Source organism: Saccostrea echinata, unplaced genomic scaffold (assembly GCF_033153115.1).
Source record: "Saccostrea echinata isolate AGI-Se365-2 ecotype Australia unplaced genomic scaffold, CSIRO_AGI_Sech_v1 ptg000028l, whole genome shotgun sequence".
NCBI lineage: Eukaryota > Metazoa > Mollusca > Bivalvia > Ostreida > Ostreidae > Saccostrea > Saccostrea echinata.
The window spans coordinates 8,126,428-8,142,598 of NW_026889777.1; the positions used below are offsets into that span (position 1 = coordinate 8,126,428).

Genomic DNA, 16,171 nt, shown 5'->3' on the forward strand with positions numbered 1-16,171 from the left:
CTTGACATGAGACCTTGGTTTTTAAGGTCTCGTCCGAAAGATCCACAACTTTCACTTCAACTGGTTCTCTTTTCTAATATCTCATTAGTTTGACTTTTGGCAAGATCCATATTAAAGTCAGATTGTTTATTTAAAATATTTTGTATACCCCAAAATGACAAGATTGACAACTTTTTACGGATGGCACCTGTAATAAATTTTTCAATCAATCTATTGGTTATATGTGAGGAAATTCAAAAGGAGATAAAACTTGTATAGTTTGGTTTCAGATTTCCACTTAGACTTGTCACAAAATCTCTAATTACCATTTCCTCTTTGAACTTTCATCTCCTGAGTGTTTGGAAGTGAGGCACGTGATAATACTTACTGAGATTGTATCGAGTAGTTAAAGTAGAACTCTGAAGAAAAGTTGATGGTTAGATGTATAAAAATTATGTCAAGACATAAATAAGGTATGAGATTTATAGTAACATTTGCAGTTATCTGTATTATACCTTTTCAACTTGTAGAAATCATGCAATGTCATTACTGTAAATTCCTTATTTTACGCGAGTACTTATTATCGCGAAATGACCCAAAGGCGTCAAATCGCGAGAACAATAATTCGCGAATGGGTGATTTATCTAGAGATTTTACATACATTAAAGCACCATAAAAATAAAAGCGAGTAATTTTATTTCGCGAGCGGTGCTTCTCGCGTAATTACGCGATAATTTATTCCTCGCGTATATTTAGGAATCTACAGTATATGCTTTCCATGTATTGTTACTATAAAACAACTTTGCTTCTTCTTACCTTTTGAGTTTTGCAAGGATGGAGAAATTGTGAAAGTAACTATAATCCCTATGTTGACCACACTTGCATGTTTGATAATCTAAGGATGCATCACGGGATGAACACTCTCAAACTTGCTTCAGATGCTGGATTTGACTTACATTTTCCAGATGAGTGACCAGGTTTAAAGGTTTTTTTGGAGACTCATTCCATTATAACTTCAAGCCCTACTTAGACCAAACTTGCATTGATGATGCATCAAGGGATGAACACTCTCAAACTTGCTTCAGATACTGAATTTGACTTACATTTTCTGGATGAGTGACTAGTTTAAAGTTTTTAGAACAAGTTCATTCCCAAGTAACTGCAAGCCCTATCAAACTAAAATTCCGTAAATGTTGCATCTGGGGATGCACACTACTCCTAGATTATTAGTTTAGTGTGGAACTTTACCTTACTTAATTAAGGTAACATTCTTTGAGGTGAGCTCTGTAATCTTTGATTAACTATGTTTTTAAATGTGATTAAGTAAAGTAAAAAATATGTATAGTCACAAAAAAACAGAAAATTAACGCGTATCAGTCTTTGTACTGCATGTAATGATAATTCGCTAGAAATTTTGATTGTAGTTCACACATTATCCTACTGAGTTAGGTCACAAAAGTACTGTACTGTATCCTAATGTCTGATGTATTCCCAGGGTATTCTCTGTCGGTAATCAGTCTTATTCATACAACTGTTTTACCAGGATGAGGATGTGCTGGTTACGGTGACAAATTTCAGTGTAGGATGGTGTTGCTTTTGAATTCAGGTATGTTTGCATAAATCTGAGAGCTTTATAAGGCATCATTTCTCTTTTGTACTGCATGTCTTATATATATGGTAAAAATGATATTCTAGGGAATGAGTTGAGTGATGTTTTCATGTGTCGTTTTAATCTTTGAAAGATGGTGATTTTTATCAGAATGTGAAAGATGATGTAATGAAAGGGTGATGGAAAAGTAAGTATGAGAAGTGATGTTGACAAAAATAGGAATTCAGAGTGGTTGCAGGTGGCACAGTTTTTGTTTCCTTCAGGAATTGTTTGCTGAATAATCTTCGGTAATGACAAAGGCTGCTGACAAAATGAAAAAAATGAAGAAAAAAAATTTTTGCGGAGAAATCCAGACTGCATGTTGTCTTCTTTTTTTCCCTATATTTTTATATTTTGGTATTTTAAGAATTCAGTCCGACTTCTTAACGTGACATTTTAAAACATGAGAGTAATCTTCCTTATTATGCCTCTGTATAAATATAAGAATCAGAGGTCTTTAGGATGGTCATACAAAGAGCATGGTTCACTTTATGCATAAAATGGCCCTGTAGATAAACCAATTTATCCACAAACACACTATGTCCCTTTCTCAACATCAATATAAAGTAGAGACTTTGGGCTTTCAGTTTGTATATAAAAGTTTCCTCTAAAGAGTCTAGGTACTGGAAAACAGGTTGTGTGAATTTGCAATGTTCTTGAATTTTGCAGAAAACACGTGAATTTGAGAACCTTCAACAAAGAATTAAAATATGAGCACACCCCTCGATCCAAAAATTAAAATATGTTTTGTAATCTTAATAAGCAGTTCTTTCATAATATATTTGCACATTTTGGATCGGAGGTTGTGCTGTATACGAAATATTGAAAAATAACATCATATTTTGGCCATTTTTGAAGAAATATTCGGGATATGTGAATAATGACGCAATTCATGACGTCATAATGCATTGACTAGTAAGAAAATTACGTCATTTTTAGTAGAAATACAGTCACCAAGTGTTCAAGTGATATTTATTGCCTTGTCGACTAAAATTATGCAGTTTTAATTTTTCAGAAATTTACAGGGCCAAAAAAGGCCCTAAGTGGCCCTTGCTCTTTGCTAACTTACTAGTATGTCTTAGCATTTAAATTTTCTTATTTCTGTTTTGATTATGTTTCCAGCCATTTTTTTTCTTCCTGAATCCCTCTTACAATTACCATGATTATCATCCACCTGTTGACATTCTGTTTCACATTGCTTACATTTCCAGCCAGCTTTGTATTTTATCAGTAGATTTGGGATCCTTTCCCCTTTGCTCGATCTCTTGTGTTTTCACGTCCCTATTTACATGGTAATTGGGAAGGTGATGGACATACACTTTGGCAGAATACATTGTGCTGTTGCCAGAAGCTTAATCCATCAGTTAGTGACAGGAATACTTAGCACAAAAAGGAAGGATTTCTTTCTTTTTCCAGGACTTGTATGTATAGATTGGAAACTGGGCTGCCACATTCAGATGTTAAGTGATGTCCAAGGGTCGTTAATGTGAGTTTTATGGATGATTTAAGAGTCGGCAACTGTGTTAAATGAGGGCTTCTTTTGTGCTGCAGGAATTTCTGGAAAATTGCAGGATTTCCATTAACATGGTTTTTCCATTTTCACACATTGAAACTTGAGTTAGATATATTGCTGTAATATTGGATGGAATAGATCTTTCTCGATCCCCTTCATGGTTAATCCTATTTTATGATAATTTTACACTAAGCAGTGCCAGTTTACATATTTCTTATGCATTTTCTTTGTTTAGTAAGAAACAGGTAGTCCAGGCTAACTTCTTCATTTCATTATCTGTAAAGAATCTTGTCTGCTCTAATCTGAAATGGAAATCATAATCTTCAGAATTTTATATCTCAAGTTTTCCTTGATGATGCAAAATCTTGCACATGATTCTAGAGGTCAACAACAGATAAAGTGAAAAAAGAATCGTCTGGAATTTGAAGAACAGACAGATTCATGCTGTGTGGGTTACTGGTACCGTTTGCTGAAGAGCAAATAAACTTAGCCTGACAAGGATATATAAAAAGTTTGGATATGAACTGGGATAAAGGAAAAACTAAGAAATATTTCTGCTTCTTTGTGTGGATTATCTTTTAGATGAGAATTTGCATCCAGGGTGTTTTTGAAATTTAGATTTTCAGGAAGTTTGAACTTTAATGGAAAATGCATTAAAAATTGATATGTTTTAAGTTTGTGCTGTTGACTTTTGTGCAGAATGGCAGAAGATGACAGACAATTTGGAGACATAATTTGACCTTGGAATCTTGAGAGATCATTTTGAGAATGAATTGTGTAAGTGTTATAACGATCTCAATTAACCCCCGGAAATAACCTCTCCTTAGCTACTTTCTACGCTATAGGTGTACATAGGCAGTTGTCAAAATCTATTTTTAATACCAGTGTGATGTGCATTGTGTCAGTTAACGGTTTAGTTTGAAGGTTTGTTTGAAATGTGAGGATTTAATTTTGGAATCATGAAGACAGTCAATTTGTGTGAGGGTCATTTGGATTTAGATTTGAAAATGGTAAGTCTGAATTTTTATCTAAATTAAGTCAAAAGGTTTTTTTTTTTTAGTAAAAAATCAGTACCAAAAAATCCTTAATTTATGAAGATTACATCATCACATAAATATTGTTATAAATTTTGGTATTCAGTTTTTTGTTGTTTTTTTTTTAATTTTTTAAAAAAAGATTTCAATCATGTCAACAAATTAATTATTCAAACAGATGATCAACACAATTAATTTACAAACCACATTTTAAAAAATTATGCTATGACTAAATGACCACATGTCAAGAGAATTTCCAGAGCAGTGCATACCTTTATGTACAGGTAATCGGTGCATTCAGGTAAGAACAAAAATATCTCGAGATTATGGCTGATTCTCTGAAAAAGAATGTTGAAACTTTACTCAATAGATCTTGCAAAAGAATGTAAAAAACTTGACATCAATTAAATGAATACACAGAGTGATGAATGAAGGGTCCAAGTCCTCGTAGCTTCCTCTGAATAGACTGATGGTCTTCACAGAAATTAATATGTGATATGTATGTCTGACAGTAATGGTAGTTTTAGGAAATATTGAAATGTGTCTACTGCCTGGCTACATATAGGCAAAAGTAACAGTGTTTGTTAGTGGGAAAATGGAGTATGATGGAATATCTCACTTTGACATTTTCCAGGTAATTTTTTTGGTTTCCTTATATGGTATCGTTGTGAGGTCAAGAGAATTTTTTTTATTTAGGTTATCTAAATCATTTTTGAATGGCTAGTTTTTCAAACCAATGGGAATTAAATATGGATATCTGGGTTCCTCAAAATGTTTCTTTCATTTACGTTTATCCTATATGGTGTACCATCACACCAATGGTGATATCTTTAAGGCTAGTTGTAGACTCAATGTTCCTCAGTGGACTCATATCCCACCATAATATACGATAGTTGAAAAAGGTGAATATAATGAACGGTGATCAATCACATAAATCCAGTAAACAAAATGAATTGTGAACAGGGCAAAATATGGAACCCTGGAAACACAAGAGGTGGGATCAGGTGCCAAGGAGAAGTAAACATCCCCTAGCAATATCTCATTGTTGCACTCAGAAAATGGTACATCTCACTATTTCAGACTTACTTTGAGGACATGTTATCTATTATCTATCATTATCTATCTTTATAGTCTACAATTTAGCCCTGATGACTTGAAGACATTACAATTTTTCAGCTTATGCATTAGGAAGTAGTACATCCTTCTGTCTGTCTATATATAATTTTTCAAAATGCTACTCCACCTACAGTTTTGGACCAATTGCAGTACACTATACTAAGATATATAATTCTGTGTATCTGTTTTTGATTTCGACAAACAGTGTTGCCATAGTTACTATAAATAGAAATTTCTTTGAAATCCTTTCAAAATGCTTTCCTCCTACAGTTTTTGTCCTGACCAATAAGACTTGGTACAGTACACTATACTAACTATATTAAGATACATCAAGTACAAATTTCTAGTTTGTTTTATGAGCTATTCATGTATGACTGCTTCACATCTACATGTTGCAAACTTGTTCTGAGGTATGAGTTATAGCTTTTGAAGGCAACAATGCTATAATTACCTTCGAGTACACTGCAGTCAGTCTTGATTATTATAATGAGACTTTTCTTGCATTCATGGATTGGTAGCTTTATCAAGGAAAATTAAGTTTCAATGCAAATGAAGTTGTTAATGGCAAATTAAGTTAATGAATTGAACTTAAAAAAATCTATATATAGAGTCTGGGTGTAAACAACAGCAGCTGAACAGTACAGATTTCGACAAAGAGTCTGCTCAATTCTGGCATTATGTAATGCATCGGTAATTAAACAGGCACTTTCCAATTTTTTGAATGCACAGAGAAAGTTTACTTGAAGACAAAAGTGGATGAACTCAATAGCTGGCATTGAATGTGGAGTTACCCAGTGTAGGCTTGTCAGGATGATGGGGGGAAATAGGTTCAGTTGCCATCAGGGGTCTCAGAGTTCTGTATACAATAAACATCCTCCTCATTGAATAAGACGACTAGATTTTACAGAAACTAGATTTTACAAGATTTTTGAGGGGGAGAAAATATCTTAAGTATATCTACATTAAGTCACCTTCAAGTATGTCAGTATAAAAGAACAGCATTAAAAAAATGTCTTTACTAAATACTAAAATGTCGATATTGTAGGGTTTCAATTTCGTTATTTCTTATTCCTCTAATATTTTTTGTCTAGCACTTCCAATTTTCATCAGAAAATCCAGGTATTATTATGCAATAATGATTTATTTTATGATCCAAGCTAAAAAGTGCATGCAGGTGTCTTCTTGAAAAAAAAGAAAAATCTTGTTAGAAAGCCACCGAGTAAAGATGTTCCTTCAATGTTAAGTCAGGAGAAGAGTGAGTCATATATATCATCAACAAGGTCGACAAAACATTACAGTGCATTTCTCTCTGATATATCTACCATTACACTTATTACAATGACCAAACCTTATTAGCATTATAAATGACTTCATATTGTCATATCATGCACCAAATAAGAATTATGCAGAATGAAAAGGAATTACTCTAATTAGGTGTTTCATGATGGTTTGTTAGCTGTGTCACAGCGTGGTTTTCTGTAGGATTAATGGCTATTTTTGTTTGTGGTATTTTATAGATACTATTTAATGAGCTTTAGTTATCGATATTTTGGATGCTGCATTTTGATGATTCACTTCTTTCCCTGTAAAAATGAAGCAGCACCTGATAAATAATGTTGCAGTTAAGGTCACCCTAAATTGACAATATCTTTTTATGAAAGGGCACCTGCTAGCTCTTTTGAAATCCAATTGCAGGAGTAAAATGAATTCTCTGCAATCTGTGCCCTTAATTGTGACCTGCACTTGTCTCTGATCATAAAAACTGTTGATTGTTCTGATGAAATGAGTGGATTCTGAAGTGGCTCATTTTTTTATGAGGACTGTGATTCTGGGGACACTGTGTGAGTCAGCATGTGTCATCAATTAAAATCACATAATCGATCCTGAGGGTCAGGTCATTGATGGACTCACTGGTCCATCGTCTGGCGGTCAGTCTGGCCTATCAGAACCGCTGATCTTTATTGAACAGTATTGATGGCGACACACTGGTAGTACAAAGATCAATCTGTTGTTGAGGGTCTCTTTTGGTTCTTAGTCTTGCTAAGTTGAAGTGCAATGATGCTAACAAGTTGTCATTTTATATAATTAATAATTGACAACTGAAATCTATGTACATGCAAACAATGTTGGCTTTTGTGAGACAATTAATTAAGATGTATGGATTCAGTAAATGATCTCTTATTTTCTCATGCTTAAAATTAGATCCTTTTGGGAAAACTGGATTTAAGATATTTTCTGATCCATATTGATATGTCGGACACACAAAGAAAAAATGTAATCAATTAAAAATATGAAATTAGCTGGTGTCTTGTTTGGTCATGATAAAGGTAGTTTTCAAAATCTTCAATAATGTCATTCAATTGGTCTCAATTTAGCAGGAAAAAAGTTATTAAACCAATAAACATGATAAAGCGACTAACAAAAAGTGGTCATATTCTACTTGCTGACGCAAATTGTAAAAGGTGTTATGGCAACATTTACAATGTAATCCAATCTGTGTAACTATTTAATCTGAGTTACCATTTGATTTGTGCATCATAATGTATAGCATTTTAAGGTAATATTATGTTTCCTAGTAACAGAATATTTCCTTTTTATTGACCATAGCATATGGTTACTACCTATAGTAATGGTAAGAAATCAGAAAATTGATAAATGTTTTTGTTGACTTAAGATGACAGATTTAATGAAGAGCTATATCAACAATTATTGAAGTGCTATTGACAATGTAATGTGACTTTTAAGGACATATGCAACGTAGTTTGAACTTTATTGTCTTTTTCCCTGGAGTTGAAGAGTTCCAAAACTTGAAGGAACTGTGTGCTACATTTTAATGTCTATATATGCTGTTGTTCACTTCTTCTAAAACAATTTTGGATAAACAAAACATCTAGAATATATGTTTAATAATTTTTGTATATTTTTCTTTGAATTACACAAGAATTTTCATCAATTAATATCTTTTCAAAACCCCTGGTAATGCATGCTGATTTTTTGTCTACGAACATCTGATGGCACTATAATCTTAAATTAAGAATATCTTGAAAAATTATCAGTAGGTAAGGTACATTGCGTATGTCCTTAAGTTTAAATCTTTTATAGTGATATGTTAAATTTGAATTATGCTGTTTCCAAAGGTTATAAGTCTTGTGCTGAAACAAATTTGTTCAATGTATTTAAATATTTTTTTTAAGCTTTGAAGAATTAATTTGTACCATTTGAAGTTGTGTTCCTGAAATTTTCAAACTGATTTGTCACAATTTAAAAAAAAGGATTTTTCTAAAGTGTTCATTCTGGAGTGTTAAATAAATGTATCTAAATTACGATCAAGGTCAAGGCCACAGGCTCAGAAGTTCTTAACCACAACTTTGAAATGGAAAAAAAAATTAGAAGCAAAGATTAATTGTCTGTGACTTAAAGGTATGTCCTGACCTTAACCCAGAATAAAAGGTTATGGTCACTGTTTTTAGAAATATAAAATCCTTGTTTTGGCTATAACAACAGAAAAAATACACTAGATTATACTAGGCACAAAGAGAGTGAGTGTAGTAACTCTGAATCATGGCAAATTGTTTATCTGGAAAAGCTTAAGGTGAAGTGTCCATGATTTTGTAATGAAATAACTCAAGGAGATTAAACTTGTCTTCAGTTGATTATGGTCATAGAATGTATTATGACCCTTAATAAAGGTTTTTCAGGCAAGGTCAAGGTCACAAAGTTCAAAAGAGTAAAATTCTGAGGGATTCAGAAAAAACCAAAAACTTTATATTGGAGGAGGATTTAGAGCTTATACTTGGATGAAGATTTCTTATGATCAATAGGTCTGTCATGCTGTGATTGTTTGGATAAGGTCAAGGTCACATGACTCACAAGTTCAGTATTATTTTGATCATGACATTTTAATGCTTGCGCTGTGGTTAGTAATTTTTTTTGTACTTAAAACGATGGTTGCTCACAACCAGAGCTGATATCTCTGTCAACCAATTTAACATCCTAACAAATTCAGGCCAAAGATATTTGCAGTACAATTTTTTTAGCAAGATGGCAGAGTTTTGTTTTAAGCTATTTTGAAGTATTCCTTTCTTGTTGTTGTACCTTCACCCCCCCCCCCCCCCCCCCCCCCCCACACACACACACACACACAAAGGAATTTTGTCCTATTAGGACAGTTCTAGTCTTTATATTGTATGTCTGACACATTTTTTTTCATACAATTTTTGACAAAATAATTGTGATGATTTGTTAAAAATTGAGTGATTGGGATAGGGTGGGTGGATAAAAATAATGATTCTTTAATTTTATCAGAGTCTGAGAACATTCATTCATTTATTGAAAAGGTAAATCATGCAATATTTGCACATACAGGTTCACACTTAATAATATATAAATATTTTCATCTGAAGTACAATTTTAAGATGGTGAAGTGTAAGTACTAATAAAATTCATTTCATATTTTAAACTTGAAAAAAAAAGCACAGAATTAACATGGTTCTGTTTCTGGAATCAGAAGCAACAAAATCCCTGTGGTCATGTAGAAATTATTAAAAAGTCCCCATTTTTCTCTGGTATAACCACCGTATATGACACCTGAAATAATTACTCATCATTTTTATGTCTCGGTGAGGAAATTGACCCAGTGACAGTTAATGTTTTATATATATATATACAGCAGTCCCGTCCAGAGTGTGGTAATCAGGAGGTCAACTTTCTTAGCTGACCACTAACCGTCCCCTGTCCAGGGCCTGGTCGTCGGTTGATCCATCACGTCTGACGCTGGTATTTCTGAGTGGTCAGACCCCAAACCTAGATTTGTTTATGACAGTTGTTTACGTCCAATCATTTGACTTCTCTGTGTGACTTTAGACACATACTTGTATATCGGAATTGTTTGTGGTTTTTTTAGGGTGACCTCTAATACTTATTATCATAATATTCAGTTACATGTTTTTCCTGGACTATCTTCTTAATGTGATTTTTCTCTCATGTTTGATTGATATCTGGTTTCATCAAATTCACAAAATTAATAATTGGAGAGAAACTTTCATAGCTTTCTTGACTGGAATTTTAATTTACCAATAAAATGTGATTGAAGGTCATTTAATCTTGAAACTGTGAGTATTGTTCTGTATTTTGAATGTTTGATTCAAGTTTTTTTCCATTCCTCAAATCCACCATGTTTGTACATGTACTGTGTATGTAGCATTTTCAATAGTCATGTTTTTTATGCTAAGTTGTATAGATCTGTACTATGGAAGTTTGAAGAATATATAAGAATGACAAATTGTGTATGGTACTTGATGGGAAAACAGGCTTTATTAAGAGAAAAGTGTGAAACAAGAGTCTATGATGCTCTTAAACAAAATGAAGAAATGAAGGCATTTTTGGTAACTTAATTTTAGACAATGAAGAAAAATTAATATCTTATGGGTAATATGAATAAGATACATTGACAACTTTATGTACATATACTTATTAGATTTTATTCTCTTTACTACAGAGTCTGGATTCTGATGATACAGGAACAGTTCGCAGAAAAAAGAAAACCGTCGTGACTCCCAAAATGGCGATGGAAAGTTTCCGTTCCTCATTTCTCAACACTGATGGTAAAAGTCTTTTGTCATTATGTAAAGTATTAACAAGTAATTCTAAGTACATATACTCTTGGATGAAATAGTCATGCTTGTGAAACAAGTTACATGTATCTAATCACTGATCCTCATTCCTGCCTCTTACATAAGGAAGGATAGGAGGTGGTGGTCTAGGGTCCAGGTGGCCAGGGTTTTAATCCTAGTCTGGTCCATCACAGCCCCCCCCCCCCCCCCCCCCAATACATTTTATACTGTGACCAATGTCGAATCTGTTGAGGATGAGTTAGGGTTGTATATGTCTCTGGATGGGGGGGGGGGGGTATGGCAAAAGAAACTGTCGGATATGATTAAAATTCAGCAGTGGTCGGATAGCTCAGTTGTAGAGCACCCATCTATAATTGAGGGGAATTTAAATCCATGTCTGATCCATGGCATTCTCTCCCTTTGTGTTATATAAAAATCTGTGCAAGTGTAAATTAGTCAATACAGTATGTTAAAAGGTCAGTTACAGGAGAAGAAAAGATTACTTATGAGCTTAAGGTGCACATTATTATTATTAAGCTTAAGGGGCTTAAGGTTAACTTGATTGTTTGGGACAGAGTCAGCTAGGGTCATAGCCCATTGGAAGTAAGAAAGTCTGTCCACCAGTGATGTTAAGTTGGAGATGGCAGGAAAATTTGAAAATCTGTTAAAAATGTGTGGTATCAAATGATTTAGTTATTTGATACATGCAGACTTAATATCTTATAAAAATCTCTAAATGACACCAATGTCAAGGTTGGAATGTTATCCTAAGATTAGTTACATATTTTTTTATTTCTCCAGGGTGGGTTCAGTAGCATTTTTCTGGAACTGATAGGTGCATAAAGTGTTTTCAGATAAGAGAATTAGCACATGTAAATTACCAGGAAGCCCATGATTTAAATCTGATTACTTAGGAATTTTCCCTGTGATGTTATCAATCAACGTGCCAAAATTTCATTCCAGAGAATATTGCTGATTGATTCAGGAATTTTAGAACTCGGAGATGATTTCTTGTAGTGATTGGATATATACAGTGAAACCTGTCTTGTCCAACATAGAGATAAATTTTGTGTCAGAATAGACAGGGTGTAAGATTGCGCAGTGTTAAGAACATGGACATTAGAAAAGTGGGATGAAAATAAGGGTTGGAATTCACAGTGAAACAGATTACATAGGTGGTCAGATTAGACAGTCTTTACTGTATTATCATAAAAACTACTCTGTAAATGGATTTGTAAACAAAACGCAAATTGATTGATTGGTCCTTAAAATTGGTACATAGTTTTAGTGATTTGGTGATGTCATGAAAGATAAATTTCATCTCTGATGCTGAATAAATTTGGCAGCGAGTTCAATTTTAGCGATCAAAACATTCTTGCTAATAATACCAAAATTGAATCCTTGCAAAGAAATGTGCTTATATGGTTATAAGACCTAAATTATTCAGATTTAAATTGTAAGGTGTAACATTTAATGTTCCATAATTTGAGGAAAGTTAAAGGACAGGATTTTGAAGAACAGTTTTGGACCCTTTGTATCAATCTAGCTATAAATAAAATAATTCATGAAAGTTGTCCACACCTAAGAGTACAAGGATCATTCCTTAAGACAGGTGTGCATGTGTTAGTACTTTTGAAGGAGTCCATTATGTTGCCGTTACAGTGTACACTATTAAATCCATACATGCACACATCTCAAAGGTTTCATACATGGATGATATACAGATTTTATATCAGCGATCCTTAAAATTTCAGGGATATAATTTACTAGCCACTGTAAAATTCCCTTTTATTTATACTCGTATGTTAGAAACACTGACATGTACACTATCCAAAACTCTGGGTTATAGGGAATGTTAATGAAGGAGGAAAACATTTGTTTTTTTACAAGAAAATCAATGTATTGTGATTTAGATTTGCCTGGTCAGCTTGTGGTCTGTAGACAATGTGGAGCCCGAGACTGGCAATATGTCAGTGTTTTTATTGGATCAATGTAGAGTACCAGTAATAGAGTTATTCCATTTCAGAGAATTAAAGAAGCCATTTTAAGCAACAGATATTTGTATTCTGTATTGGCATAAGGAGTTTGACCTTGTGACAAATCACTAATGTCTGGATTCGGTCAGTGTCCTTAGCTACTAAACTAAGGTCCTGTTTCATCTATCTTCAGTGATATATATAGAAAAATCAACATCAATAATGACTAATTAACTGTTATGTATAAAAATGGTTTTCATGGGTAAATCAATACACAATTAATTAAGATATGTAGTTGGACATTTAAGATGCTAGAGCCAGGATTTAAAATAGTACAGCACATTGTGAAATCAGAATCGCAGCTTTCTATCTCATAATCTGGAGAGATAGATAGAGAGAGAGAGAGAGAGAGTCAGTTCACTGTGTTACATTACATATTCATGAAAACATGAAGGGAAAATTCTTTACAATTTTATTTTATTACAATTATAATTCAAGGTCATATCCAAGATGAAGGTCACAGACAATAAAATCTGTTGTAGTGCAGAATCTCATTACATAAAACCATTTTATGGCATATCTAATGAAATCTGTAATTAATTTTCATTAATATACCCCAAAACAGCAAGCAATATCCTGCCTTTATTTTTGCAGAGAGATATTTATGCATATCTGTCAGTTCTTTGTTACGTGCATGCCTTTGCTCCCTTGCAAAACAAAGTAAAGATATGTATATTTAGTAACCTTCATTCCCTTTGTGAGTAAATTATTTTTAGCTGATTGACAGAGTGAGTCATTCATGAAATGTTCTTACAATCAATTGATTTATCATGTAGAATACACACAGAGCTAGGCTCCACCGAGAGAGCTGAATTATTAACAAACTTCTGTCAATTATTAACAAATGAGAATAATGTGTTAGTAACTCAAATGGGGAAAGGGAAAGGGAGACATCTTTTGGCAGAGTTTTCATATCCTGCTCCTGTTGCTTGATGACAGTCATACACTTCAAGCCTATTATTGTAGGAGCAAGGGATTCTTTGTATTATGATTATCATAAGAGTCTAGCATGCTGGTCTTAAAAGCTCTGCACCCATGAGAGAGTTGCTGCTCTTAAAATACACTCAAGAGAAAAAGAGACTGTTCTTTTATATGTCTTAACATGTTTTTATTGGAAACAGTAAAAATTTGTAAATGGGAAATAACTCTTAATACTTACTGTCTTAGGCCATCTTTAAAAAATTGTGTGTTTGCCCTTTCCTAACTGACTGGCTAAAAATGACCCAGCTCAAAACTTTTTTCTAACTTGCAAGAAATGTTATTTTTTTTAATTCTTTTTTTCCCAAAATTTTCTCATCTTGTCAACAAGTATGTTTAAATTTTTTTAAAACAAATTTTCCCACCTACCTACTGACCCATTTTTTTTTACCCTGAGTCGGGAGAGAGCAAACAAACATTCTTTTGAAGATGGCCTTACTTAGTGTAAATGAGTTAAAAATAATGCCAAATTAATATCTTTAACTTTTGTTTTAGTTTAAATTGCTGTAATTAAACAACAAATTATGAATGAAATAAATTCCTTTTTTTAATCCTCAGAGAATCAAGATGTAAATCTGGATGCTATTTTGGGAGAACTCTGTGCCCTGGAATCACAACTGAGCTGTGCTCAGTCCAATCTCTACAGGCACTCACAAGATCACCCCTCAGGACTTGCCAAAGACGAACATCGAGACAGTGGCAATGACCTTGCTCAGGCAGAACTCGATGCTCTTGCCTCGGAGATCACTCAGAGTTTGGCGTTCCGACACAGTCTGCCGTCCGACCATAATCATGATTTCATGCATGGGCAGTTCCTGACCAAACATGGTTCCTGTAATGATATCGCCAATGATAGTGGGGAGACTGACTCCGCCTTCTCTGAGAATGCATCACTCCCCTCTTCTGAGTCCTTTACTTCTATGGTGACAGTGTCCTCTATGGCGGAGACATACACTCACCCCGACACATGTAGTATGGTCAGCAATGCAAGCACCATCACCCCTCTCTCTGTACAGGCATGTGAGGTAAAGCCATAATTCAGAAGTTAAAAAATTGTGTATTAAAGTTGTGATTTTCATAGTTTGAGAGCTATCTAAAGGACCTTTGCTCTTTTTGCATGTTCAGTCAAACCTCGTTATCTCTACTTAATGGGACCAAGAAAAAAAGTTTGTTCAAGATATTGAGATTAAAATAAATCAGAAACGGTGGTTAGAACTTCCAAATCACTTTAACATATCCATAGTATTTGTGATGTAAAAATTCAAGATACAGAAGTTCAGCTGTCTTAGTTAAGTAAAGCAAGCAATGGGCAGCAGAAATTTTGATCACAATATGTATCTATAAACATTATATTATGTAACATCATAATTCTGCACAGACTAGGAGATTAAGGTCTGATTGATTGATTGATTGTTTGTTTGTTGTTTTACGTCCCATTAGAGAATTTTTCACTCATATGGAGATGTCACCATATACCGGTGACGACACGTTCCTGGAAATTCTGTTTTTGCATACCTTTGTAATATATACCAACAATCTTGATAATAATTATTATCTTCTGATTTCTGAACCATTTTCAAAATGTTTGAAATATATATAAACCAAAAATTGCGATATATCAGCAGTTCAAGTGATTTCCAGTATAGGAATATGTAGGAAATGCCATCCTCCGGAATCTCGCACAAATGCCTGGTAATGTACCCCAATTTTTTGTGAGGAAACTTCCTAAAGTAGCATTATTTCAGTAACAAATTCTTGGGCAAAGTAATATATTTTTGAGAAACGTGTTGTTGACCTTAATGATATATATTAACTTTTCATATATAGAGCTGTTATTATTGAATTCAACCTGGTATAAAACAATAGAACAAGTTGTCATAAGATTCTCTGGTTAGGCATCTTAGTAACAGCTAAGGTTTGTTTATAAAATGATTTTCTATTTAACCTGAATATTACCAGCAAATAAGCTACAGTTACTGAACATATTGAAACAGTTAAAAATCTGCAAATGACAATTATGAATTTTCAAATGGATTATTCATGTTAGCGTATATATTTGCTGGTGAAGGAAGCCCAAAAATTACACAGAGTCTCTGAGGGCATATGTTAATATCAATATCCATAGTGACTGATGGTTGTCATGGATACTGCTAAACTCTCCCTCATGCTTCATTCTTCCTCTGGCTGGCACTTTTAATCAGTTGAAGTTAATTAAGAAGACTCAAATGGTTACAACACCCCTCCAAAAAATCAAT

General features: G+C 33.6%; 1 protein-coding gene across 5 annotated transcripts in view; it reads left to right on the forward strand.

The window, feature by feature from the left end:
* Window positions 1-16,171, forward strand: part of LOC133194091 (ras-associated and pleckstrin homology domains-containing protein 1-like) — a 43,938-nt gene that overhangs the window by 13,871 nt on the left and 13,896 nt on the right. For 3 of the 5 annotated variants that reach the window (XM_061330052.1, XM_061330054.1, XM_061330053.1), the window contains exons 3-4: window positions 10,788-10,893; window positions 14,475-14,941. In XM_061330052.1, the coding sequence (XP_061186036.1) occupies window positions 10,788-10,893; window positions 14,475-14,941 (573 nt within the window). Of the gene's footprint in view, window positions 1-424; window positions 453-4,053; window positions 4,151-10,787; window positions 10,894-14,474; window positions 14,942-16,171 lie in introns of those variants that run through there. The other 2 variants (XM_061330057.1, XM_061330055.1) reach the window with 2 other exon arrangements.